A 27,449-nucleotide genomic window follows, 5' to 3' on the forward strand; every position below is an offset into this window, starting at 1 on the left:
TCTTCCAACCCATTTGCGACTTGCTCACTTGAGACCGGCTTCTCTTTTGTGTGGCAGAGTCGAAAGGGCCACTTTTAGGGTAGGCGGTGAAACAGGGCATCACTTCCAAACAGTAAGCTGTTGTGTCATGTGCGTCCAAGAAGAGGGTCAACTTACCTTAACTGGGTTTCTTCTCCTGGAAGATAACGCTGAGTTAATTTCTCCATACCCACTAACCCTGGTTTGGATGCGGGGTGGTGGAGGTGAGTGATGGGAGAACCCTTCGCCCACCCTGCCTCTCTTTCTGCCTCTTCCGATTGAAAAGCATCAGTAGCAGCAAATGTTAGTTCAGTTATTCAGAAACCTGATGTGAAAAACGCTTTGGTGCAATATGCTGAGCATACAATGGTTCGGGTCCTTTTGTCCACGAAGGTGGAAGCCTTCACACTTTCCTAAGGAACGGAAAGTGGTGTGTTTTATGGAAAACATACCTTCCCGCTCCCACAGACCATGACACCAGGGGTGACCAGGAAGGGGAGTAAGGGTGCCTTGGGCGGGGGGACCAGGTGATCCAGGAAGCCTCAACACCTGAGTGTTTGTGAGCAACAGCAAACTTCCCAGAGTACTGGAGTCTGAGGGCTCGGAGACCGAGCCTGGCTGTGCTCAGGGGCAAGCTTTCAAGGAAGAGAATGCTCCCACCAGCAAGATAAGCCCAGCTAAGCTGCCGAAGCAACATGTTAAACACCCGTCACCAACTGCTGTTTTATTCACACCAGATGCTACTTCGAAAAGAAAGTGTCCAAGGTTATTTTTAACAAGAGCAAGTGTTCTCTTTTCCAGATTCTCAGAGAGAGGGACATTGGTCACAGGGAACAGCTCTGTCTCTTTCTCAGTGAACCCGGGGGGGAGTGGCCGCTGGCCCCCCGCTGCCATGTGCTCCTGACCCACACAAGTGTGACAGCTGCAGACCACGGAGGAGGAAGGTGCGGTGCCGGCAGGAGACCCCTCCGTTGCCTGTTCTCCTCACTTAGTTGTTCTAGCTTTAAAGATCAAGTGTGACTAAAAACGGAGGCTGGCGGGTTAAACGCGGTGCTTTTGGCTGCATCCGGAAGGTGCCAGGACTGACTGATCTCCTGAAGGGGGCGTGTGGCAGTGAGAACACACGTGCAGCACGCGCCCGGAGGGGCGGGCATGGCTGAGGGGGCGGCAGCAGTGGTTGAAATGCATGTCTAAGAGCTAGAAACAGACAGTGATGGCAGTTTCTGCAGAGGGTGGAGGCCCTTTCGAGCAGAGAGCCCTGTGGTTAGTTGAAGTGAATGAGCGAACAGCATTAGTTATGCGATGATAAAATACACCAATTGTCCAGTATTTGCAACCACTGTATGTGGAGGTCTGAGGGAAGCAAATCCAGCGTGACCTCAATAATGCACTAGATTTGGGTCAGGATAGAAAATATTCTTCTAGGACAAACAATGTATTTTATAAAGCGTGGTCGATTAGGCATGGATTCTCAGCGAGCTGAGAGTCCAGTGAGCTGCATGTGGACTCCCCTGGGGCACCCAGAGGTAGAATGGGCTCCCCGGAAGGGGAAATGGCTTTACTTCTCCTCTGTGGACAGGCGGTGAAGAGCTTCGCCCAGGTGCACCAGCTCCTCCTTGTTCTCCAGCTCCTGGTACAGGCCCTTGGGAACAGCATCCAGGCCGTAGAGCAATCCGAACAGGCAGCCCGCGATGGTCCCTGTGGCTCCACTCTCACCTGGAATGGAAACACAGGTCCTCAGGGATCCCAACAACAGAGTGGGAAGGGGTGCACCACCGTGAACTTGACACTAACCAGGGCCACCTTGCCGAAGGCCTGCCTTAGAGACTCTCTTGGGCTGATCACTCTCCAGCAGGAGGCAGTGCCAGCGCTGTCTCAGCCTCCCTCTGCTCCTTCGTGCCAAGCCCCAGTTTTGCTCTGGGCAGTGCCACATGGGCCCTGGTGGCTTTTACTGTCCCCAGTTAAGAAGACAGATGTCTCTCCTTCCTCCCTCCCTCCTCAAACACTCTGACAACACACAGCGTGTGCAGGAGCTGTGTGCTCAAGGAGACCACCTCCCATGGGGATGATGTTCCTGAGAGTCCTCCCCTTCAGGCTCTCTAGGGTGGCCAGAGTCACACCAGGCCCCTCACAAGCACCTCACAAAGACTCCTGCATGCCCCCTGCTCCCTGCTCTCAGCTAAGGGACCTGGGCTGGGTGCATCACTGTACCCCCCTGAAGGTCCTCTCCCCCCATGCTTACGGCCATCCCGCTGCCCTCAGCTTCCACCGCTCTTTCCTGGGCTCCTCCTCCCCCACTGGGATCCCCCGCACTCTCGAAGCAGGCTCCCTATTGGCCCGAAGGAAGCGCTAACGTCTCAACCATCTCAGCACCAGGAACAGCACTCTCTCTGACAATAGTCACTCTAATATTGATGGAATCCATGCCCACCAGGAGGGAGGTCAGGCTCCGCTGTAGCAAAGAGCACTACTACCCAACAGCACAGGAGTGAACTCCTGGCACCACATACTGAACAGCCTCAACAGCCCCGTGAATCAGGTCTTACTCTCTTCCTTCACAGAGAGACAGGCCTGCCACTGTGTTCAAATCCAGGACCACCTGGTTCTAAAGTGCAACTTCTCTATGACCAGGGTCTGCAGAGGACAAGGTGATGATCGCAGAGATCGGAACTCTGCAAGGCCAGCACCAGCAGAATCTGCATGCTCTTCAAGCAGCAGCCATGGGGGAGACGGGCCCTCCACCTCAAGGACCCCAAACACTGCATTCTCTCTGAGCTCAGAACCACAGGGCCACCTGGGGCAGTGACGTGACTGCCTGCAGCCCGGAATATCCATGCACGAGTATACTGGGGCCAGTGCCCCCCCATAGAAGGACCCACATCGATGCCTAAAGCTTTGGACATCCCGAAGGGTGCAATGGCATGAGAAGCGGGTGCTGGCCTCCTGGAAGTCCAGGGCCATTAAAGAAGGAAATATCACCTCCGTGAAACATGGCCCGATGGCAGAGCTCTGTCCAGTTGTTCCTGGCTCCTAAGAGAGCGTCGTAGGCAATCATGGGGGCATCATGGCCCCGTCGGCCCCCTCGACCTTCCGAGCTCCATTTCCTGTAGGTCTGAAGAAAGAGCCATGGGTCAGCGCATGGGCCAAAAGTAGGACCGCGTCAGTTCGTGTCAGAGTGTGAGCTCCCAGGTCCATCGGGGGACTGCTCGTTTACTCGCTGTGCACTTATGGAACACCGGCTGTGTGCGGGCACTGCCCCGGGGCTGGGCAGCGAGCAGGAAGGCTCACTTCTCATGACTCTTACATCCCAGCCATTGGGAGACAGACACTCCTTAGACAAACAAGCACATGACGGTGTGTCAGGTGCCCGGGAGGTCTATGCGAAGAGACAGAGCTGGCAAAGGGGTTGAGAGTGCTGTGACAGGGCTGTCGTGACACCACATCCAGGTGACATTCAGTCTGAGTTGGACTGAGGGACAGTGACATCTCCCATGGTCCCTTCCACGTGCAGCTGCCCCCTCAGCCCATCTTTATTGCTGGGGCAGCCCCACTAGACACAGGGCCTGGGAGGCAATAACACAGTCCAGGTACAGAGTGGCTTCCGGGTGTGGACCTGGAGGAGCTGCTGGTCCCCTGCTGCCACAGCAAGGCTTACCTTGTCCCTCTCCTCTGCATCATAATGGTCAGGAAAGGCAGCTTTGCTTTCAGTGTCTTCACTAATTTTTCTCTCCTCCAAGTAAAACTGCCATTTTGCTTCAAAGTAAAACCAGTGCTCCTGGTACTCTAAATGTAGAGAACAGGGTGGGCAGGATGGGATGGCCATCAGCTGGCATGTGAGGGTTAGTGGGGGAGCGCGGCACAAGGCCCAGGGCCTGGGATCAAGAACATTGTGGGCGGTGAGCAGGAGGGGACAACACATAGAGAGTAACAGCTTTTATCCAGCATGGGCACAGGAGGAGAACCTGGCGCCTGGCCTCACTGACTGCTCTGGAAACTAAAACATGCTTATATGTGTAGCTGCTTTGAAATAATAGCAAGGAAGATGAAAGGGGGACAAACCAATTCAAAGAATTGCTTTACTGTATTCTGGACTAAGATAGCAATTGCAATATTTTCCAGTGCATTCTTAGGAAATTCTGAACCTGTATATTAATTCAACACTGTCTGCAAGGTAGGGAGACAGGACATTTTCTGATTCTTTTCATTTTATTTTAATTGTTGTTCAAGTACAGTTTTCTGCCTTTTACCCTCATCCCAGCCCACCCCTGCCCAGGCCTCCCCACCACCCTCCCGTCTCCACCCCCCCTTGTTATTGTTTGTGTGTCCTTTATACTAGTTCCTTCATTTTACTATTCTTAATTACCAGCTGGACATCCAGAGCCCAGAGGTATCAAGGCAAATTTTCTGACATCATTTAGTGAAGAGGACGTTGACTCAGAGATGAGTCTGGAGTAGCAGTTAAACTTGCTGGTACAGGACAGGAGATGGTGCTGTGAGTCTTAGAGCACCTGGGAAGTCATGATGGCTTCATTGTCCCTCACCTTGGTGGGACACCTGACCTCATCCTCCTTGATAGCAAGTAGGACCATGGTGCCATTGGTTGCCCAGGATGCCAACGGAGTAGAATGGTTAAGTGGCCAGGCAGGCCAGGGGGAACCAACTGACTCAAGAGGAACCAAGGATTCTGATGTGTCTGTTTGTGGTTGGGGAGCGGAGGAACAAAGTAGTGACCAGAGAGGGGTTAGGTATCAGTGTTTGTAGAGGGAAACCCTTCTAACCACAGGGACAGAAGGAAGCGCCTCAGACGGGTCCTGGGAGGACAGTCCAGGTTGCTGTGGGAATCACAGGCCCTCAGAAACAGTGGCATGACTCCTTTTTTAAAAAGAAGATCTTATTGTGGACTTCCAGCCAAGATGGAGGAGTAGGTAGATACAATGTGCCTCCTCACACAACCAAAAGAAGGACAACAACAAATTTAAAAACAAAAAGCAACCAGAACTGCCAGAAAATCAAACTATATGGAAGTCTAACAACCAAGGAGATAAAGAAACTTTCATATAGATGGGTAAGAGGAGTGGGGATAAGCAACCAGGCAGAGAGGACTCCCAGTGAGGAGGTGGCTGGTGGAATGGGTGGCCCCACACTTGCATGCAGATAAACTGGGAGGAGCAACTGGGGAGTGAGATAAACCACACAGCCCCGGGTTCTAGCACGGGGAAATAAAGCCTCAAAACCTCTGGCTGAAAAAACCTGTTGAGGGTTCAGTGGCAGGAGAAATTCCCAGGCTCACAGAGGAGTTCATTAGAGAGACACAGGATCCTGGAACATACACAAAACCACCCACCCAGGAATCAGCACCAGAAGGGCTCAGTTTGCCTGTGGATAGCAGAGGAAGTGACTGAAAGCCAGTGAAGAGCTGAGCAAGTAGCATTGTTCCCTCTCAGATCCTCCCCCACATACAATGCCACATGTAGCCAAGTGGGTTGCACTGCCCTGGCAAATACCTAAGGCTCCACCCCTTACTATGTAATAGGCATGCTGAGACAAAAAAATATGGCCCAAATGAAAGAACAGATCAAGTTTCAGAAAAAAATAAAACTAAACAATGAAAAGATAGCCAACCTACCAGACATAGAGTTCAAAATACTGGTAATTGGGATGCTCACAGAAATTGTTGAGTATGGTCACAAAATAGAAAAAAAAGGTGAAGGCTATGAAAAGTGAAATAAAGGCAAATGTACAGGGAACCAACAGTGATAGGAAGAAAACCAAGACTGAACAGTTTGGAGCAGAAGAAAGAAATAAGCATTCAACCAGAACAGAATGAAGAAATAAGAATTCAAAAAAAATGAGGGGAGGCTTAGAAATCTCTGGGACAGCTTTAAATATTTCAACATCTGAATCACAGGGGTGCCAGAAGGAGAAGAACAAGAGCAAGAAATTGAACACTTATTTGAACAAATAATGAAGGAGAACTTCCCCAATCTGGCAAAGGAAATAGGCTTCTGGGAAGTCCAGAAAACTCAGAAAGTCCCAAAGAAGTTGGACCGAAGGAAATACACACCAAAGCACATCATAGTTACATTACCCAAGATTAAAGGTAAGGAGAGAATCTTAAAAGAAGCAACAGAAAAGGGAAGAGTTTCCTACAAAGGAGTTTCCATAAGACTATCAGCTGATTTGTCGAAAGAAACCATACAGGCAAGAAGGGCCTGAAAAGTATCTGAAGTCAAGAAAGGCAAGGACCTACATCCAAGATTACTGTATCCAGCAAAGCTTATCATTTAGAATGGAAGGGAAGATAAAGTGCTTCCCAGATAAGGTCATGTCAAAGGAGTTCATTACCACCAAGCCCTTATTATATGAAATGTTAAAGGGACTTATTTAAGAAAAAGAAGTTAAAATATGAACAATAAAATAACAACAAACTCACAACTATCAACAACTGAACCTAAAACCAGAACAAAAACAGACTAAGCAAACGACTAGAACAGGAACAGAATCACAGAAATGGAGATCACACGGAGGATTATCAGCGGGAAGGGGGAGGAGAGAATGGGGGAAAAGGTGCAGGGAATAAGAAGCATAAATGACAGATACAAAATAGACAGGGGGAGATTAAGAATAGTATAAGAAATGTAGAAGCCAAAGAACTTATATGTACAACCCATCGACACAAACTAAGGGGGCAGGGATGTGGGTGGGAGGGGTGTTGCTGGGCAGAGATGGATAAAGGGGGGAAAATGGGACAACTGTAATAGCATAATCAATAAAATATATTTTAAAAATAAAAATAATTGAAAAAGATCTTATGTATTTATTTATTTATTTTTAAAGATTTTATTTATTTATCTTTAGAGGGGAAGGGAAGGAGAGAGGGAGAGAAACATCAATGTATGGTTGCCTTTCGTGCATCCCCTGTTGGGAGTTGGCCTGCAGGGAACTGGCCTGCAACCCAGGCATGTGCCCTGACTGAGAATCGAACCGAGATCATCTGAGTCACAGGTCTGCACTCAATCCACTGAGCTACACCAGCCAGGGCTTTATGTATTTATTTTTAGAGAGGGGGTAAGGGAGGGAGAAAGAGGGAGAGAAACATCAATGTGCAAGAGAAACATCAATCAGTTGCCTCTTGCATGCCCCCAACTGGGGCCTGGCCTGAAACCCAGGCATGTGCCCTGCCCGGGAATGGAACTGGAAATCTTTTGTTTTGCGGGATGACTCCCAACCCACTGAGCCACACCAATCAAGGCAATGACTCTGTTTTATAAAACTAAAGACGAGGCCCATTTAAAATCTGTTTTGGTGAAATAAGATTAAAAGTGAAAGACAGAAGCAACAGGGCAGGGACCAGAGTTCACAGGTCCCATCAGTCCTGCAGAGACCTGTGATTCCAACAGAGAGCTCACACAGGGTGTGAGTGCAAGGTCAGACTTAGCCTCTTTCCCAAGCAAATGACCAGTCAACTTTGGAAGTAGATGTTCAAATGCAAAAACATGGAACTAATTTGCTAGTTGTCCTGACTGCCAATGTTGTCATAGACTAATCAGAAGGCTCCAAAAGAATGTTTCTTGGGGGTGTTCTACAGAATATTATTTAGGTCTTTTGTTAAAAAGGGATTGAGAAGTACAAATGGGGAGGCAGAAGAGATATTAATGGGTAGTTACAGAATAGTCACAGGGATGTAAAGTACATTTTAGAGAACATAATCAATAATACTATAACAAGTATGTATGGTGCCACTAGACTTATCAGGGGGACTCCTTCTTAACAAATATAGATGTCTAATCACTATTCTATAACCTGAAACTAATATAAAATAGTACCGAATGTCAACTGTAATTAAAAATAAAAAATTAACTTCTGGTCAAGATGGAGGTGTAGGTAAACGTGCTTCACCTCCATGCACAGCTACAGCAAAACTTACAGCTAGGGCCTTTGCTGGATTAGCTACTTTTGGCTGGGTTGATCTCACTTGTGGCCAAAAAGAGTGGATCATTTGATGACAAAACAAATACCACCCAAATTTGTCAGAAAATCAAGCTGTATGCCAGTCTGACAACCAAGGATTTAAAGAAGCCACATTCGACCAAGCTGGTAGGAGGGGCAAAGAGGCAGAGGCAGAGAGATGTGGAGAGGTGTGGAGATATGGCAGAGTGGGTGGTCCCACATTCACGTGTGGTGGATAAAAATCGGGGGGTCTACCTTGGGAACAAGTGATCCCAGACCAGACCACCCAGCCCAGTGTTCTAGCACCAGGGAGATAAGTCCCCATAACTTCTGGCTGTAAAAACCGGTGGTGGTTGCAGTGGTGGAAGAAACTGCATGATTATCAAGAGACTTCTCTTAAAGAGCCCACAAAGACTTAGGACCCACACACTCCCACCCCCTCTGGGACTCAGCATCAGGACAACAGCTGGAAGTGCACAAGTGGCATATGGGGAGAAGGGGAGAAAGTGAAGTGACTGGCAAGGGGGCTAGTGCCAGGGGACAGCTTCTTCTCTGGCAATCTCCAGAGGCCAGGCAGGAGCATTGTTCCCTCTCTGAGCCCTCCTCCACACAGAGCCATAAAGTGGTGAAACAGATTTCCTCCCCCCAACCCCATGGCCCTGGCAACTGTGTAAGTCTCTGCCCCACACAATTTACAGGTGCCTTTTCTACAACAGGCCCCGCTACTAAGACATGGAGTTAAAGCAGCTTTACCTAATACACAGAGACAAACACAGGGAGCTGTCAAACTGAGGAGACAAAGAAATTGTGGCCAGATGAAAGAACAAAACTAAACTCCAAGAAAAGAACTAAATGAAATGGAGATAAGCAACCTATCAGATGCAGACTTCAAAGCAAAGGTTATCAGGATGCTCAAGGGAAACACTGGGTACTGCAACAGCATAAAAAAGACAGGCAGAAATGAAGGTTACCTGAAGTGAAATAAAGAAAAATCTACTGGGAACCAACAAGAAGGAAAAAGCATTTAATCAGAACAGCGAGAAGAAAAAAAGAATGAAAAAATAAGAATAGAATAAGGAGCCCCCGGGACATCTTCAAATGTACCAACATCCAAATCACAGGGCTGCCAGAAGAAGAAGAGGAGGAGGAAGAAACTGAAAACTTATTTGAAAAACTAATGAAGGAAAATTTTCCTAATTTGGTGAAGGAAATAGACACACAAATCCAGGAAGCACAGAGAGTCCCAAACAAGTTGGATACAAAGAGGACCACACTAAGACACATTACAGTTAAAATGCCAAAGGTGAAAGATAAAGAGAGAATCTCAAAAGCAGCAAGAGAAAAGGAGACAGCTGCCTACAAAGGAGTTCCCATCAGACTGTCAGCTGAGTTCTCAGAAGAGACCTTACAGGCAAGAAGGGGCTGGAAAGAAGTATTCCAAGTCATGAAGAACAAGCACCTACAACCTAGACTGCTCTCTCCAGCAAAGCTTTCGTTTAGAACGGAAAGGCAGTAAAGTGCTTCCCAGTCAAGGTAAAGCTAAAGGAGTGCATCATCACTGAGCCATTATTACGTGAAATGTTAGAGGGAACTACATAGGAAAAAGAAGATCAGAACCATGAACATCAAAATGGCAACAAATTCACAACTATCAACAACTGAATCTAAAAAACAAACTAGCGAACAAGCAGACCAGGAACAGAAGCATAGGTAAGGAGATCACATGGAGGCTTACCAGCCAGAGGGGGAAGGGCGAGAATGGGAAAAACGGTGCAGGGATTAAGGAGCACAAATCGGCAGGTGCAAAATGGACAGGGGAGGATAAGAATAGTATAGGAAATGAGAAGCCAAAGGACGTATGTGCACAACCCGTGGGCATGAACCAAGGCGGGGATCGCTAGAGGGAGGGGGAGAATTGGGACAAACGTAATAGCATAATCAATGATATGTATTTAAAAAATAAAAAAATTATAAAAAATAAATGTAAAAAAGGTTCTGCCATAGAGGTTTATAAAACTCTGAGTTAAATTTAAAATTAAACAGAAAGAACAAAGTCAGTCTCAAAATAATCAGACCAATGACTCTCCTCCCTGTTTTTTGTTCATGAAACATCTTTGACTATTTGTTCTTAGAAAACACTGGGGAAACCCATTTTGATACTGGAGTTCTGGGGAAGTGTTTATTAATATAATGTGAATAAGCAGTAACTGTGTAGTCTCATACACTAACGCTATTTACCGGTCTCTTTCACATTAAGGTGACCTACAGGGTAGGGCGATGACTAACCCAATGATCACAGACCAAGCTCCTCCGGGCTGGAGAGAACCCAGAGATAACAATGACTTAACCCAAATGAAAATAGCGTGCTGCCACTCAGGTTCTATAATTAGGTTTATAGAGGGATCGCTGCTTAGGGACACCTGCAGCTGTGAACACGGAGGTTTCTCATGTCTCATTGGGACAGGGACCTGGTGGAGACGTGTTTTCCAGCACTAGGTTCGGGCAGATGTAAATGCAAAAGTCTCCTTAAAAAGTTATTCTAGAAGCTTTGCAGGAGGCGTTCTAGAATGTAGTACCCACAGCTTGGAGGACGACAGTAAAGTGAAACCTTTGTTGGTTTTACGTTTTCAGACTTTAGCCTCAAGCTTTCTGAAGATTCAACAACCCTGCTCCCACATGCAGCTCCCTCAACTCCCTCTCCTTCAGGACAACTTGGATAATTTATTCCCTGAGTCGCCTCCACAACTGAAGACCGGCAAAGGCCGCACGCAGCTGCCTGCTTTCCTCGTGCAGCCCACGTCCCTCTGTGGGTCAGCCGCCTGAGGACGAAGCCCTGGGTTTCCTAGCATCGCACCTGCTCACCCTGGGCCATGCGATGGGGACAGGGTGCCGGCCAAGGAGAGCTCAGAGGCCCCTCCACTGCCCCGCCAGAACGCCGGTAGTGCCGTGATCCCCTAGGGCCTTTGCTGGATTGGCTGCCTTTGGCCGGGTTGACCTCACTGGTGGCCAGAAAGAGTGAATCATTTGATGACAAGTTTGGGGTCAGCTGGGACAGACAGAACTTCCTGAGAGTTCATGTCATCAGTGGGCACAGGCCTCTCCATCTGGCCTTTGTGTGGGAGACTTAAGTCTCCTGGGTTAGACACAGCTGTCCATTAGGTTCACAGAGCAGGTTTGGCATTCCTCATTGCTCTCTGAAAAATGGGCTCCTTAAGGACAATTTGGAAAATTAAATCTAGGTACAGTAAGTCCCCCCTTAACATCCTCAATAGGTTCTGTGACTTTAAGTGAAATGACGTATAAGGAAGCCAATTTTAGCACAGGCTCACTGATATAAACAAGAGTTAAGTTCCTAACAGCATCTCTTCAACGTTTTAACACAGTGACAATGAATGAAACACAGAGCTCAAGGAACTGCTGTTTGCACCCTGCTCTTCCTGGTGCCTCTGCGGGTCCCTCTGCACATCTGGGGCCCTCCTCAGCACGTGTTATTCAGGCCTTCTTTGCGGGGTCCTCCTGCTCACACAGACCCTTTGGGGATGTTCTTGGTTTCACCATGGGGCAAACAACCTTGACCTCTTTGGCAGCGGAGTCTGTCCAAATTTGCTCTGAGTGTGAATCGAGACCCAGCTCTTTCTAGGTGGCAGTGAGAGCGAGCGTGACGGGAACGGCAGCCAGGCTCACCTGCCATGTGCCGGATGGTCTTCTTACAATATTCTTCAGCCAGTGGGACTGTCTTCATCATGTCTCTCCCCCACTGCTCCAGCGGCTTTCCTTGTATGGCGTAAGATGCAAACAGGGCTGTGCAGAGAGACCCGAGGAAGCCTGGAGGGCAGTGGGGAGAGAAGGGCAACAATGCACCTGGGCCGTACCCTGCTCTGGGATGCTGGATGGGTGTTACAGATGTAGGACCATGGGCAACTGTTTCATGCATTTGACCTCCCTTCCTCTCTGCACAATGAGGTACAACACCCATCTTGCAAGGGCTGTTCCAGGGACAGATGATTCTAACCATGGACAAATGCTCACAGTAATGTCCATGCAAAGATGGTGCCCACCAGAGAAAGGGCACTGCCATCTTGCTAAGACACTCTTGGTGGCTGTTTGGCCACTCCTCGAGGCGCCAGTTATGGATCATTTCGACAGCAGGGCATAAGTGTCTAGTTCGCAGACCCAGGGTTCAATGACTGGTCCCGACCAGCCGCCCTTGCTCCACCTCCCCTCATGGAGTGTTTCGGCGCCAGAGTCCAGGATAATGCACGCTGTAGTTGAAATCGCTAACACTGGCAGGCAAAGGTGGTTCAAAAATGGAAAGGGAGACTGGACTTCAAGTGCACATCCTGGTGCTGATTGTGCACAGTCAGACCCTGAAAACATTTCCAGTCATCCTCCCAGAAATATGTAAATGGCTTAGCTATTACACATGTAAGACGACACTTGTTTAATATGAGTGGGTAATATATTAGCCAAAGGATTAGAGTTTAAACTCTCAACCTAGATTCTCGTATTCATTGTGTTATTTCCAAATGCTCAACATTCTCATGTTTGAAGGTTTTTCTGTGTTTAATTTACCTCTAGTCAAGTCAGTTAGTTAGAAGATGTCCAGTGTTAACTTCTTTTCAACCATCCAAGATCTTGCCAACTGGTTGAATTTTGTGCCTTCCCGCGTACACTTTAAAGGTCTAACCAACTTATTTGCGGAAGTTACAGCTTAGCCTGTTACCACCTCCGGCAAACTCATCAGCATATTTTGCCACATCCACCCATCAAGGGTTACATCACCCACTAGAGTTTGCACCCACAGAAAAGTACTTTCCAGGAAGACACAGGGTGGCCCCTAAAAGCGACCTTGAAAGAGGAGAACAGTCACCAGAGAGCAGCTGGCAGCCTCTGGACCTCTGGCTGGGTGGGGCTGGGGCACATCACCCACATCGCCCTAATTAAGGGCAGGTCACAAGTACATACGTTTCAAGTCATTCTTCTTTTTTTAACATTGGGAGCTGACTGGCTTTCTCACAGTCAGGTTCTAGGGCTGCCCCATCTGCCCTCCCTGTGTGGTGGACACATGGTGGGGGATCCCAGAATGCAGCTGGCCCCTCTGTGCACAACGTGCGGTGAGCGTGTGCTAAGAGGTTTTATTGTTTTGCTCACTTTATCCCCACACACAGAATAAGTGGACAGGGTTCTATCATCATAATCATCCCTGTTACAGGCGAGGGAGTAAAGGCACAGGGTCATTAAGTGACTCGGTCCAGCTCACAGAGCCACTGAGTGGTCTGTCTGGCCCTGAGCCCTGGCCCCAGGTGCAGCTCCCAGCAGCAAGGGTCCCCGACGCCTGGGCTGCCCTCCTCGTTGACAGCCTAAGTGCTAGGTCCCATGACTTCAGCCCAGATCTCAGCTTTGTTTGGACAACTGGTGCTTTTCCTGCCTTCTCCAAATCACCAGACTCACCGCCAGCCCCATTTTTAGCTTGAAAACAGAATTTAAGCAGAACTGAAGATTTAAAAACCCAAGTCTGCCACCAAATAGCAAACCAAACAGTGAATGTGATCACATAAGATTCCAGTCTAGCCCTTTGGGCAGAGAATCACACAACAGGCTCCAGTCCCGGCGCCAGTGTTACCTGTGGGGTGGTTGTGTGTCATCCTGCCACACTCGATGCTGACTTCAATAAGGGTCTCCAGCCGCTCGGGCTTCCAGTACCGCATGCCGATGCACATGGCTTTGGTGGCAGCTCCAAATCCTGAACCTACGCGGAATGTGAAATACTCAATTTTAGTTTTTTGCTCCAATAATTGCACTTCTGGCAATCCAGCTTTCATGCACAACCCAAAGAGTGTATTAAAAAGCATGTAATAACAGGCTTATTAGAGTGTCATTTAACTGAATGAAGAATAGGCAAACTGTCCTTGTGCCTGACAAAGAAAGGAAATTAAATATGTTGTAAATTTGAAAATACATTGGAATGGTATTTAGTCATTAAAAACAGAATTTTTGATAAGAGGAAGTGCTCATAATATGCTTTTACTGTGAAAAATGTAGAAGATACAACTGTATACACAGTATGCGTTCAATCATATGTATTTTCTCTTTTTAAAACAGCTTCATTGAGTTATAATTGGCACATAATCAACCTGCACATATTTAAAGTATGCAAGGTGGTAAGTTTTGACAAATGATACACCCAGGAAACCAGCTCCTGAAAATAGCGAACATATTCATCACCCCCGAAAGTTTTCCCGTGCCTCTCCTGCAGTCTCCACTAACCACCGACCTGGCACTGCAAATTTGTTTGCATTTTCTATACATTTATAGAAATGGAGTCATACAGAACAAACCTTTTCCCTGACTTCCTTCACTCAGCATAACTACTTTGAGCATGCTGTGGTTGTGTATCAATAGCTGACCCCCCGTTTTTTTCCTGAGTAGAACTCCAGTATATGGACGCCCCACAAGTGATTTATCCGTGCACCTGCTGATGAACATTCGGCTTGTTTCCAGTTTGGAGCAACTACAGATAAGATGCTCTGAACACTCACAACCAAATCTTTGTGTGGGCATATGCTTACTTTTCTTTTGGGTCATTGCCTCAGAGTGGCACATCTAGCTCACGTGGGTGGGGCGGGGAGGGGAGGGGGCGTTTAACTTTTTAGAAACTGACAAAACAGGCTTCCAAAGTGGATGTGCTATTCTACATCCCACCAGCAGAGGAGCTGGTGGGATCAGCTCCTGGCCACATCCTTGACCAGATTTGCTATGATGAGTCTTTTTGATTTCAGCCATCCTCTTAGGTATGTAGTGGTATCTCGTTGTGGTTTCAATGTGCATTTTTGTAATGGCTAATGACGGTGAGCATGTCTTCATGTACCTATTTGCCATCCATACACCTTCTTTGGTGAAGTGTTCGTTTAAATGGTTCTCCCGTTTTTGTATTCGGTTGCTTGTTTTTTCCTACTGAGTTTTAAGACTTCGGTATACACTCAGGATTGAAACCCTTTATCAGATAAATGTTTTGCAAATATTTTCCCCAATATGTGGCTTGTCTTTTCATTCTTTTATTAGACAATTCTGGAGAGCAGAGGAATAAATTTGGGAAGTATGTGTCCTCTTTACTTTCCTGGAAAAGTTGTGTACAATTGGTATTATTTCTTTTTTAGCTGTTTGGTACAATTCCTTAGTGAGGCCATCTGGATCTGGAGCTTTCTTTGTAATTTATTTCACAGATAGAAAGCTATTTAGGTGATCCGTTTACTCTTGAGTGCCCTTCAGTAGTTTGCATATTCATCTAGGTTGTTAAATTTATTAGCATAAAAATGTTAATGTTCCTTTTTTTCCTTTAATTTCTGTAGAGCCTGTAGTGATGCCACTTCTTTTATTGTTGATACTGGCAATTTGTGCCTTCCTCTTTTCCCCCCATCATCTGGCTAGAGGATTATACACTTTTTAAAAAGTGTATTTTATTGATTATGCTATTACAGTTGTCCCAATTTTTTCTCCCCTTTATCCCCACCTCTGCCCTGCACCCTCCTCCTACCAGCATCTCCCACCCCCTTTGCTTAGTTCACGTCCATGGGTCATACATATAAATTTTTGGGCTTCTCTATTTCCTTTACTGTTCTTACCCTCTCCCTGTCTATTTTTATGCCTACCAATATGCTTCTTATTCCCTGTACCTTTTCCCTCCCATTCCCCACTGATAACCCTCCATGTGATGTTCATTACTGTGATTCTGTTTTAGTTGTTTGCTTTGCTTTTGTTTCATTTTTTAAGTTCAGTTGTTCATAGTTATCAGTTTGTCATTTTATTGTTTATAGTTTTTGATCTTCTTCTTTTTCTTAGGTAAGTCCCTTTAATATTTCATATAATAAGGGTTTGGTGATGATGAACTCCTTTAACTTGACCTTATGAAGGAAAAAAGGGAGCACTTTATCTTCCCTTCCATTCTAAATGATAGCTTTGCCAGATACAGTAATCCTGGATGTAGGTCCTTGCCTTTCATGACTTTGAATACTTCTTTCCAGTCCCTTCTTGCCTGCAAGGTTTCTTTTGAGAAGGCAGCTAATAGTCTATGGGAACTCGTTTGTAGGTAACTCTCTCCTCTTGCTGCTTTTAAGATTCTCTCCTTACTTTTAATCTTGGGTAATGTAATTATGATGTGCGTTGGTGTGTATTTCCTTGGATCCAACTTCTTGGGGACTCTCTGGGCTTCCTGGACTTCCTGGAAGTCTATTCTTTCTCCAGGTTGGGGAAGTTTTCCTTCATTATTTGTTCAAATAAGTTTTCAATGTGGTGTTCTTCCTTTTCTCCTGGCACCCCTATGATTCAGATGTTGGGATGTTTCAAGTTGTCCCAGAAGTTCCTAAGTGTCTACTCCTTTTTTGAATTTTATTTCTTCATTCTGTTCTAGTTGGACATTTATTTCTTCCTTTTGTTCCAAATCATTGATTTGAGTCCTGGTTTCCTTTCCACCACTGTTGGTTCCCTGCATATTTTCCTTTATTTCACTTTGTATAGCTTTCATTTCTTCCTTCATTTTGTGACTGAGCTGAATCAATTCTCTGAGCATCCTGATTACCAGTATTTTGAACTCTGCATCAGATAGGTTGTCTATCTCCTTGTTGCTTAGTTATTTTTCTGGAGTTTTGATGTATTCTTTCATTTGGGCCATATTTCTTTGTCTTGGCACACCTGTTCTGTTGTAAGGGGTGGAGCCTTAGCTATTCACCAGGGTGGGGCAACTCTCTTGGCTGTGTTGTGGGAGAGGGGTCAGAAAGGGAACAATGTTGCTCACTTGCTCTTCTCTAGCTCCACCTTCCAATGAACTCTCCTGTGAGACTGGGAGTTTCTCCTGCCTTCACAACTTCCATAGCATTTTATCACTGGAGGTTTTGAGTCTTTAGTTTCCCAATGAGACAGCCCCTCTTTGCCTGCAGGATCTGCTGCCTTGTCTGCCCGGCTGTCCATCTCTGCCCCCTCTTCCAATCTGGATGAATGTTTCTTTAACTCCTTGGTGGAGTTTGCTGTTTGCTGTTCTGGAGTTTTTGTTATTTATTGTTTTTAAATTGGTTGTTATCTTTCTTTTGGTTGTTTGAGGAAGGGGAGAATTTTTAGCTATGCTTCCATCTTGGCTGGAACCTCAGGATTATACTTTTTTTATCCTAAAGGACAAGCTTTTGGTTTTGTTGAGTTTTTCTATGTTTTCTGTGGCATTGATTCTCACCCTGATCTTTATTATTTCATTTCTTCTATTTTCTTTGGTTTTATTATGCTCTTCTTTCTTTTAGTTTCTTAAGGTGAAAATGGAAGTCATTGGTCTGAGTTCTTAATATTCAAATTTCTGCTTATAATTGTGGGTTTGTCTGTTTCTGCATGCAACTCTATCAGTTTTCACTTTGTATATTTTGAAGGTTTATTATTAGATACATACACATTTAAGTTTGTTATGTCTTCCTGATAAATGGATGCATTTGTTATCATGAAATTGCCTTTGTTTTCCCTCCAAAATTTACTTTATTAGTAGAGTCACTCCAGCTTTCCTTTGCTTAATGTTATGATATATCTTTTCCTGTGTAACCAATTTGTATCTATAAATTTACATTTCTTATTTTTTAACATATCTTTTAAAAATTTATTTATTTATTTATTTATTTTTAGAGAGTCAGGAAGGGAGGGAGAAAGAGAGAGAAACATTAATGTGTGGTTGCCTTTTGTATGCCCCAGTGCCCTGCACCAGGGAGCCTGGCCTGTAACCCAGGCATGTGCCCCGACTGAGAATTGAACCAGCGACCCTTTGGTTTACAGATTGGCACCCAATCCATTGAGCCATGCCAGCCAGGGCTAAAGAACATTTCTTATAAGCATCATATAGTTGGGACACGCTTTTTTATCCCCTCCTATCTGCCCTTTGTTTGGGATCTTTAGACTGTTTATATTTGATGTGATTAGTGATTTGGTTGAGTTTAAGTCTATCATCTTGCTATTTATTTTCTCTTTCTTCTATCTGTTATTTGTAGCCCTTCCACTCTTTTTCTGAATTTTTTGTATTGAATATTATTGAGCAAGAAGATCCAGCTACTAATCCCAGGTAAAGGTTCCCACTGTGTGGAGGATGGCAAAGACTATAACAGTGCCATCCCCAGAAGGAGGGTCTTACTGTCCTCCTCCCACTGTGCCTTCTACAGGTTCAGAGTTAGCAAGGATGACTTTGAAGACATGGGCACGGATTGCAGCAAGGCAACCCTCATGGAAAGGAGAAGCCACACAGCAAGATTCAAGTTAGTAGTATGCTCTGATCTCCCAGGGCTGGTGGGTCCCTCCTGAAGCCAAGGCAAGGCCATGGGCCACATGCTCCTTTGTGCTGCTGGTGAAGACCTCCTCTCTCCCCACAGGGCAGATGCACTGGTGGGGCTGGTTGTGTGCCATACAACACTCACGTCTAAGCAGTACCGGAAGTTCACTGAGAGCCCAGAACAGGGGAAGATTTATTCAGGAGAAGACTCTGGGCTTGACAGATAGCTCTACACCTGGTCTCCACACAGGGAAATGTCCCAGCTCAGGGGCACTGATTGGGCAAGCCGAGGGGCCAACACAGGTTTCACGATGGCTGCATCCCCAGCGAATATTCAGTTAAAATGATTCAGTTCCAAATCTTTTGTTGGCTTACTAGCCATAACTATTTTGTTATGTTAGTGGTTACTTTGGGCTTATAGTATAGACCGTTAACCTAGTATAGTCTGCCTGCATGTGATTTTGTACCACTTCACACCTTGTACGCCTCCTTATGATGGAACACCTCCCCCTCTCCACTCTCCGCCCTTGTGCTACTGGGTCATGCGTTTCCTTATATGGAATTTATAAACCTTGCAATACATTGTTATGATTTGTTAAAGTCAATTTTCTTTTAAAGGCATTTTAATAACAAGTTAAATAATCTTATGTAGTTACCATTTCCATCGGTCTCCCTGCCTTTGCGTAGGTCCCCATTTCCATTTGCTCTTTCCCCCTCTGCCTGCGTGACTGCCGTTAGCACTACTGCTGGTGTGCCTCTGCGGGTGATGGATCCTTCGGCTGTTGTTCACCTGAAGAGGCTACGAGGCCTGGTTCTGAAAGATCGTTTTTCTGGGGGTAGGATTCTAGGTTGAAATGATTTTTCTCCACACTGGAATGACATTGCTCGCTGTGTCCTCTTTATGTTGCTCCTGATAAGAACTCTGCTATTGTCCTTGCCTTGCCTTGACTATCTGTGTTGACGTGAGTGCTAGTTATGAGTGATTTGACTGCTATATGCCTTGGTGTGGTTTTCTTTGTGGGTGTTTTTTTGGGGGGGGCTTATAATTTATTGAGTTTCTTGGATCTGTGAGTTTCCAGTTTTCATCGAATTTGGAAATATTTGTCCCCTATTTCTTGAAATCTTTGTTCTCTTTGTTCTCCTTCACTCTGTTAAGGGCTCCAGTTACAAGTATATTAGATCGCTTTAAGTTGTCCCATGGCTCACTAGAGTTCTTTTGATATTTTGGTTTTTTTTTCTCTGTGGGTCCCATTTTGGATAGTATTTTTGCTGTGTCTTCAAACTTACTAATCTTTTCTTACTAATGTCTAAACTATTCATCTCAGCCAATGTAATTTTAAACTCAGACATTATAATGTTTCTCTATAGACATGTAATTTAGGTCTTTTTTACACCTGCATGTCTCTATGTAACTTTTTGAAATTTAGAATACATACTATTTTTGTAAATTCTACTGTTGTTCTACTACAGTTGTCCCAATTTTTCCCCATTGCTCTTCCCTACCCTGCCACTGCTCCCAGAACCATGCCCACCCAAAATCAATCCTCACCCTGTTGTCCATGTCCGTGGGTCATCCATACATGTTCCTTGACTAGACCCTTCCCCTACTTTCCCCCTTCTCCCGCTAACCCCTTAGAATACATACTATTTTATATCCTTGTCTGATAATTCTAACGACTGTCAGGTTCCATCAATTTTGATTTATTGACTCTTCTTTTTATTATCGACTTCATTTGATTGGATGTTATCCTTCAGCATAAACCCAGAGGGGGCAGGTCCCACCTTCAACATAAACCCAGAGGGGAAGTTCTGGACCCCCAGGAGCTGAGACCCTGGAGACAGAGACTGTGGTTATCTAAATAACCACAATTTATGGGCGATATCGCCCATAAATCTGAGAAAATATCATGGAGACTGACATGTATGCAGGTGGTGCCTGTTTTCCCTGATGTTCTGGCAAATTTTTTTGTTTTACAAACTTTAAGAGAAAGCAGTGGAAAATATTTCTTAAAATACACCAGGGACAGTGACAAACTGCCGGGAAGTTGGAGTCCTCTCAACAGACTCTGTGCTGCAAGCTGGCTCTCCAGGTAGCACAGTGCCCTGCAAACCCTGGCAAATCCCTCTCAACTCACACAAGTCTGCAAGGCGGCCCATCAGTGGGAAGACACGTGGGTTAGTGCCCCGTAGTGGTTTTCTAGCATGCAAATTTAGGGGGAAAAGCAAGCCTTCCCTCACCCTTCTCATTGAAAGGCGTGTGCCAGGCGAGGAGATAATTATCTGGCTTCAGCTGTGAGCAGCCTTCAATGGTAGCTGGGTCCGCCCGATGTTCTGGAAGCTTCTCGAGGACTTCCACGTAGCGCTTCACCATCTCCCGGTACAGGTCATCCAGACACCAGTAGTCTGAGAAAGGAAGGGTCAGAGAGAGCATGAGGGGCGTCTGGGGAGTGGGAGGGACGCCTGCCTCCTAATCGCCAACACAGCAGTGACAGCAAGCATTACGTTTGCAAGTCAGTGACAGGAGGAAGATTTTAGTGATCCATCTCACACAGCCCCAGCTACTAGAGAAATTTAATGTGCAGACAAATACTTTGCTACAGATTGCATCTAAATTCCAGACTTTATAGTTTGTCATTGTGCTTCCTATTCTAGTTACATACAGAATCTAGGAAGAACCCCACAGTGCTCATACGCTGCTAGCAGTTCTGCCCATGTGAGGACAACTGACCGAAATCTGCCCATTCCCTTTGGGCTTTTAAGGACCCATGGCTAAGGCACGGGAGGCCAAGCCTCTCCCACCTGCTGTCCCTTCTTCTCACACCGATGAAGCTGCCGATGCTCCCCAGGCATCGTCCCAAAACAAACTGCATTCCGCACTGTGTGAAGGTATCCTGGGCACAAGTGTGGCCTCAAGTCCCTCGAAGATCACAGGGCACAGAGGACAGAGGGGCCAATGCGCACGGGCTGCCTGCCGTCTGCCGGGCACTACACCTTGGATGATCTCATGAAATCCTCTCACGACTTCGCCAGGCTCTTAGTTGCCATATTGTTATTTTTCCAGAAAAAGCGCAGCGAGGTTTTGTGACTTGCCCAAGGCCAGAGCTGATAGATGGATTGTGATTGCAGAGCCTGGGCATTTTTGCCACTGAATTAATCCACAGCATGGTGGGTACAGGCCACACACCCTCCAAAACTGGCATCCAAGGCGTGGTTATACAGGAGGGTGGGACTGAGACAGTGAAGGGGCTGCTGCACTAGGCGAGGTGGGCAGGCATGGGGTGCCTGTGCTGATGCAGCTCACAGCCCCCAAGAACTGGTCTGTGCTAAATGCTGCACTGCAGGCCCCCATCAGGAGCCAGCTACTGCCCCTCCTGTCTTTGGTGGTGGATTGCCCATCTTTGGCGAGGTGCGGGGGAGGGGCGAGAGACCAGCTGTCGGCCACCCTGGGCTCAGAGCAGGCAGTGGAGCACTGTTGGCATCAAAAACCGCTGACCTTCCCATGGCCTGACTACAGCCTTCGGTAGGCCACGTCAGAGTCAGGGTCCCAACACGGAGGGGTGAGAAAGGTCAGAAGTGTGCTTGGCAAACCTCTCCCTGCTCCAGGATGAAAGGCTCAGTCCTGACCGTGGTTCTGGCAGGTGGCACCCTCGTATCCTGGAGCTGTGACCCTTTGGAGAGAGGACTTGGTGCAAGAGTGGCTCTAGGTCCTTTTGTCCCCTTCTTTGATCTTGTAACAGTAAGGGGAGTCCCACGAGGCCCCGCCCACTGGTCCTATACTGGATGAACTCTGTGTTGCCCCAGTTCTGAGGGGGACTGAGAGGCTGTGGGAAGACCTTGACTGGGAGGAATGAGTTCTGCTGGTCACATGGGGGGTGTTCCATGGGTGACCCTACTGGAATGAGTAACCTCTAGCTGGGAGGCGTGAGCCTCTGGGATGTGTCCAGGCCTGTCGCCGGCACTGCCATTACCAATAGCCTTTCGTGGCTCAGTCCAGGGTTGATGAGCCTGCCCCTCCCAGGGCCTCCAAAAATAATTGCTTTTATTCTGGAATCACATCCTTTTATTGAGGAAAAAATGCTCCTTAAAAACAAAATGACAACTCCAAGCCTTAGGCTGGTTTCAGGTTAGAATTGAAAGTAGAAACAGATTTTTCAAAGCTGCAGAGCCTTGGACCCTCTCACCTGAATCTCTCCACACTGTGCAACACAGTTAATTTCCTCTCTATCCTACCTACCCAGTCTTCTAAAGACAAATCAGCTTATAAAATCACCTGTAAGTCTCCCAACTAACCTCATGATGAAGAAAAGTCACAATACCAATATCAGGCTACTTTGTAAGAAAACGTCAACTTTTTGAAATGTTGTTATCAGGGAGACATTGACGGGGAAAGAGAAATAAAGAGCCGAGTCTGGACGGGCTGCGTCTGCTCATACCTGGGTCAGGGCCCTTGTTCCCTGCAGGTCACGGACACACAGGTGGCATTTGCTGCTGTCCCCGGGGGGCTCATACTCCCTCTCCCTCATTCCTCTCCCACAGTGACAGGGTGACTTTGCTTGGCCACAACTGTTGGAGCTGCTGGCCCTCAGATGCATAAGACATTGGAAAAAGATTGACATTAACTGTGTTTCCACAAGCCACCTTCCTGTAATAACTTCTTTTTAACATTTTTAAAATATTTTATTTATTTATCTTAAAGGTAGAGAGAAGGAGAGAGGGAGAGAAATGTCAATGTATGGTTGCCTCTCGTGCGTCCTCTGCTGGGAACTGGCTTGCAACCCAGGCATGTGCCCTGACTGGGAATCGAACCTCGATCCTTTGGTTTGCAGGCCCTTGCTCAATCCACTGAGCTACACCAGCCAGGGCCTGTAATAACTTCTGCTGTCCCATTTAATCTTCACACAACCCTATGATGGAGGAATTGTTACCCGGAAGTAAGGCTCAGAGGGGGAACATGGTTTTCTGGTGAGAAGTGGTGGAGGACTAAGAATATCATATGCTGAAGCCCCTAAAGGGAAGCCTGCCATCTTCGGGTTGAATGTGTGGTCCTAGGTACAGGACCACACACACAGGGAGCCTTTGGCAAATGTGTGTTGAATGGGCTCTTTGCTGATAAGCTGTGTGCACTGGGTTACCCTCCTATCTTGTGGGGCATTAGCTACTTCCTATATCTAGTCAATGTCTGTTTTCATTTACAACTGCCCTTTTCAGAGACACACCTAACAGTAGGATGTCACACAGGCTGCACCTGACCTTGCTCATCACACTCACTCTATAGCAGAGCGGGGGTTCAGCAGACCACACAGCTACACGGCTTAGGCACTTATTAGTGAAATTGCTTAAGTATGCCAAGATGTAGCTCCACTTTGTGAAAACTTGCCTCTCTTTGAAAATCATGTTGGCAAACCACTTTCATTGGGATCCTAGAAACATTTTCATGTCCAGTGACCTCAGAGGGTGGGGCCAGTGCATGAGAACATGGGCACCGGGGCCAGTTTGTTTGGGTTCCAGTCCCTAATCTGACACTCACTTGGCTGTGTAGCATGGTGAAAGTCATTTAACCTGTCTGTGAATCAGCTCCCTTATCCAAAACTGCAGTAATGCTGTCAGCCATTGCGGGGTGGGGGTGGGGGGGAATGTGAAGATTAGAATGATGTGAAGTTAGAGCAACGCCTGGTGCATAGTTGGTGCCACGTCAGAGTTAGCTCAGAGGTCCCTTCTACGGCTACACTTTGTTACTCAAAGGAAAAAAATGGACTGTTTGAAAACCAACCCCAAATTAAATTTCAACTTAGATTTTTATGAATTGCAAAAATATGCTTGCTTGAGTTTTTGGAGGAGTATGATTCAAGGCAGCAGCCATCTCCTTTTTTTTATTTACTGATTTTAGAGGCGGGGAGGAGAGAGAGAAACACAGATTTGTTGTTCCACTTATTCATGCATTCACTGTTTGGTTCTTATGTGTGTCCTGACCAGGGGTCAAAGCTGCAACCTTGGTATATGGGGACAATGCTCTAACTAACTGAGCTGCAGGGCAAGGCGGCAGTCTTCTTGAGTTCCCTCTTGTGACCCATGGGCCTGAGAGTGCTGCCAGGTGCAGCAATTACACGCTTCCCACAGCTGGTGGCTGTGGTCACGTAGAGGCAACTCACCTTCTTCCTTAAAAACAATGCCCCCAAACCCACAATCCTCTTAAATGCATACATTTCACATTGAGGGTAGATTAGGTCCTATTTCTGCCAAGAGGACTTGACTCTGTCTAACCTCAGAGAGCACATTATGGTCAGGAGTGCCCCACCCGGTGCTGGGTACTGTCCTAGGGGTAATCACACAGGACAGAGACATGTCGTGGATTCTGCCATTCAGAAAAACTTACTAACATGCTAATGGATATGAGGGCAAACACAGAGAGGACGTGTGGACCGTGGACCGTGTGCACATGGCATCAATCCGACAGAAAAATAGGAAGCAAAGTTTAAGAGTGGTGGCCAGCTGTGCACAGCTAAAACTAGCCGTGGCTTTGTTCCAAAAGCCACGCTCTCCAGCAGGTTCCTGGGTGGTCGGCGTTACTGCTTCAGGCAGCTGGAATGCTACTCAGCACTGTTGGGCTCAAAACCCACAGGAATCTTCCCGAAAGCTTCAGACAGGACATATTCGGATGTGCTAGCAGTGTAGACTCAGAAAGACGCTTCTCCATTTTCAACACGCTGTGAGACTTTATCTTATCTATGGTGCTTTAGCTCTGTCCCTAGCTATTTAGGAACCGGTCACAAAGTAGATGACATTCTTGTACAATGACCGCAGAACTAAACTGAGCACGCTCATACAGATACTTGGAATGGCGAGGTAAGCTCACAATTGAGAGTTCATTGATTTAAGAGTTGCCCTCAGATTTTAATTTTGCAGCGACATACTATGAACACAGATTTTTTAAAAGGATGTAACTTGAGGGAATATTGTGCTATGTATTTATACATGTTTGTCTGAAATCCATGTAAAAACTCATTGATCCTAAAGTCAACTTTCTATTTAAAGGATATTTCAAAAAACTTTGTTTCCCCATTTCCCAAATTCAACTAATTTTATAGCATTTTCTTAGGAAATATTTATGTATAAGCAACTATCCAAGCTAAATTACATTTCGGTAGCTGGCATTTTAACCCTAATTCATTGGAATTTAATTGTACTCCCCAAACAATATTATCTTCATTTGTCCAAATTTCCAAACTGGCCTTATCACTTTGTATTCTTTTGAAGTAAATTCAGGCTAAGGCTTACTACCTGCAGTGCAAAGTTGAGCCATCACCCAAACAGCCCCAATGTGAGAGATTTAACTGAATTTAGATCCAGGGACAGAGGGCTCGGCAGATAGAGCAGTTCCCAGACAAACGAAAAGTCACTGTTTAAGAAACTGACTCTGAAGACGCATTGAGTGAAATACTACCGTGGTCCAGAAAGACTGCATGAGAAACATGATCTGTGGCACGTCCAATTTGCTAAGGGACACTGGTGTATGCTAAATCGCCACTTTTAGCATTGGCACTGGGTGACACTGGCGGAGAGGCCCTCGCTTTCAAAACTCCAGTGCTTGGGGCAAGACTCGGGGTCAGCGACACCCCAAGGGGCACGGGGGCCGAGCCTTACCTGTGGTGAGGGCCCCAGCGGTCGCCAAGTGCATGATGGTGTTGTCACTCACAGGCCACTTCTCCGGTGAGAGTGCGAGGTGGTCCAGGCCCCCGAGCTTTTGCAGCTCCTCCTGGATCTTCGCGCCCGCGGCGCTGTTCTCCCTGCGGGCGTTCCGGTAACCGAGAGCATCACCGACGCTCCCTAGCAACATCGCGGCCTGAAACTTCTCCATCGCCGAGGTGGCCCCTCCGCCCTCCCAGCCGCGCAGCACGCCCAGCCTTTGTTGCCTCGCAGCAGTGGCCGCCTTCAGTTCGCCCCGCTGACCTCTGTTCTGGTCATTGTGTCGCTGTCAAGAGCCTCTTCAAATGGCCAGGCACTACTTTTCGGTCTGCAGGTGGCACCAATGAGAAAACCTTTCTGGACCCCGCGGCGCGCGGCGCCGTCTGAACAGCCACGTGAAGTGTCAGCTTCCGTCAGCGGCTGGAGACGCGAGCGGGCGGCTGCGGGCCTTCCCCGCACCTCCGGGCAGCGCCCAGGCCGCCGCCCCCCCCCCGCCCCGCCCCGCGCGGGCGCGCTCTCACAAAGCAACGACTTTGAAGTAGTGAATCTTTTCACGGTGCTCTGGAAGAACGCATGCATTTCTAATTCACACACCACGCAGTCCACCCAGGCTCAGCTCCTGGTCTGATGAGGTTGGGTGAAGAGGCGCTGCTGTGTGACTTTCCCCACAGACCCGTTTGGGGACAGTCTGTCACCCCAAAGGCCCCTTTGCCCGTCTGCTCCCTGCTCCCTGCTCCCGGCACCGCAACCCCAGGCAACCACTCATCTGCTTTCTGTCTCTACGCTTCCGAATTGTCTAGAATTTTAAATAAATGGAATTATGCATTACGTGGCCTTTTGGGTCCGGCTTTTTAAATTTAGCCTGATGTGGAGATTCATCCATCATGGTTTTATTTTGGGGAAAATCTTTTTAAATTACAAAAATGTGTTTCTGATAGAAAACTGAGAAAATTCAAAGTGTAAAGAAACAGAGCACGTCTAGCTCCAGTGTAAGAGATTATGAAGTGTCCTTACAGTGCAATGTTCACCAGAAGGGCGTCCAAATAACCAGACTTTAGACTGCAAGGTGCGTGAGCAGAGCACAAAGCCTCGCAGTGGGATTGTGATGGTGCCACCAGCTCCGTGTATTTACACACCCTGCTGATTCACAGTGAGAATGCGCAAAGGCGTGAAGAGGCTGGCATGTGTAAACCGGGGATCTTGATTTGAGACAAGAAGTTAGGAAAGCAGTCCATCTCACTGTCCCCCAGGCCCTGGGGGAAGAGCGACAGTGTCCCCATGCTTCCCCTTGCTCCCTAGGACCTGGTCACACATCACACCAGAAGTGGGAGGGCAGCACACCTGGACTTAAGAAACACATCTGCTGAAAACAGAATAATAACAAGATGCTAAGATGCATTTAAATGAACATGGAGTATTACAACAGCGCTCATTAAAAACCAGGTCCTGGAATGTTATTCTAGCTAAGTGCGGTTCTGAGAGGTCCTGAAGCAGGTGGTCCTTCAAAATC

General features: G+C 46.9%; 1 protein-coding gene and 1 long non-coding RNA gene across 2 annotated transcripts; one reads left to right on the top strand and one right to left on the bottom strand.

Annotated features, from left to right (window-relative positions):
* The first annotated feature begins 491 nt into the window (after positions 1–491).
* Positions 492–2,995, top strand: LOC118984255 (uncharacterized). The gene is made up of 3 exons (XR_005065887.1): positions 492–962; positions 1,598–1,751; positions 2,650–2,995. It is a non-coding gene; the product is annotated as an uncharacterized LOC118984255 (long non-coding RNA).
* Positions 1,212–26,326, bottom strand: LOC118984254 (protein ADP-ribosylarginine hydrolase-like protein 1). The gene is made up of 7 exons (XM_037042077.1): positions 25,898–26,326; positions 20,495–20,659; positions 13,592–13,717; positions 11,653–11,793; positions 3,674–3,801; positions 2,998–3,130; positions 1,212–1,734 (listed from the first exon to the last, which is right to left on the bottom strand). The coding sequence occupies exons 1-7, from the start codon at positions 26,109–26,111 to the stop codon at positions 1,577–1,579; spliced, it is 1,065 nt and encodes a 354-aa protein (XP_036897972.1). The 5' UTR covers positions 26,112–26,326; the 3' UTR covers positions 1,212–1,576.
* Positions 26,327–27,449: the final 1,123 nt, after the last annotated feature.

This window comes from Sturnira hondurensis, unplaced genomic scaffold (genome assembly GCF_014824575.4).
Source record: "Sturnira hondurensis isolate 20B ecotype Veracruz unplaced genomic scaffold, ASM1482457v3 Scaffold0003681, whole genome shotgun sequence".
Classification (NCBI taxonomy): domain Eukaryota; kingdom Metazoa; phylum Chordata; class Mammalia; order Chiroptera; family Phyllostomidae; genus Sturnira; species Sturnira hondurensis.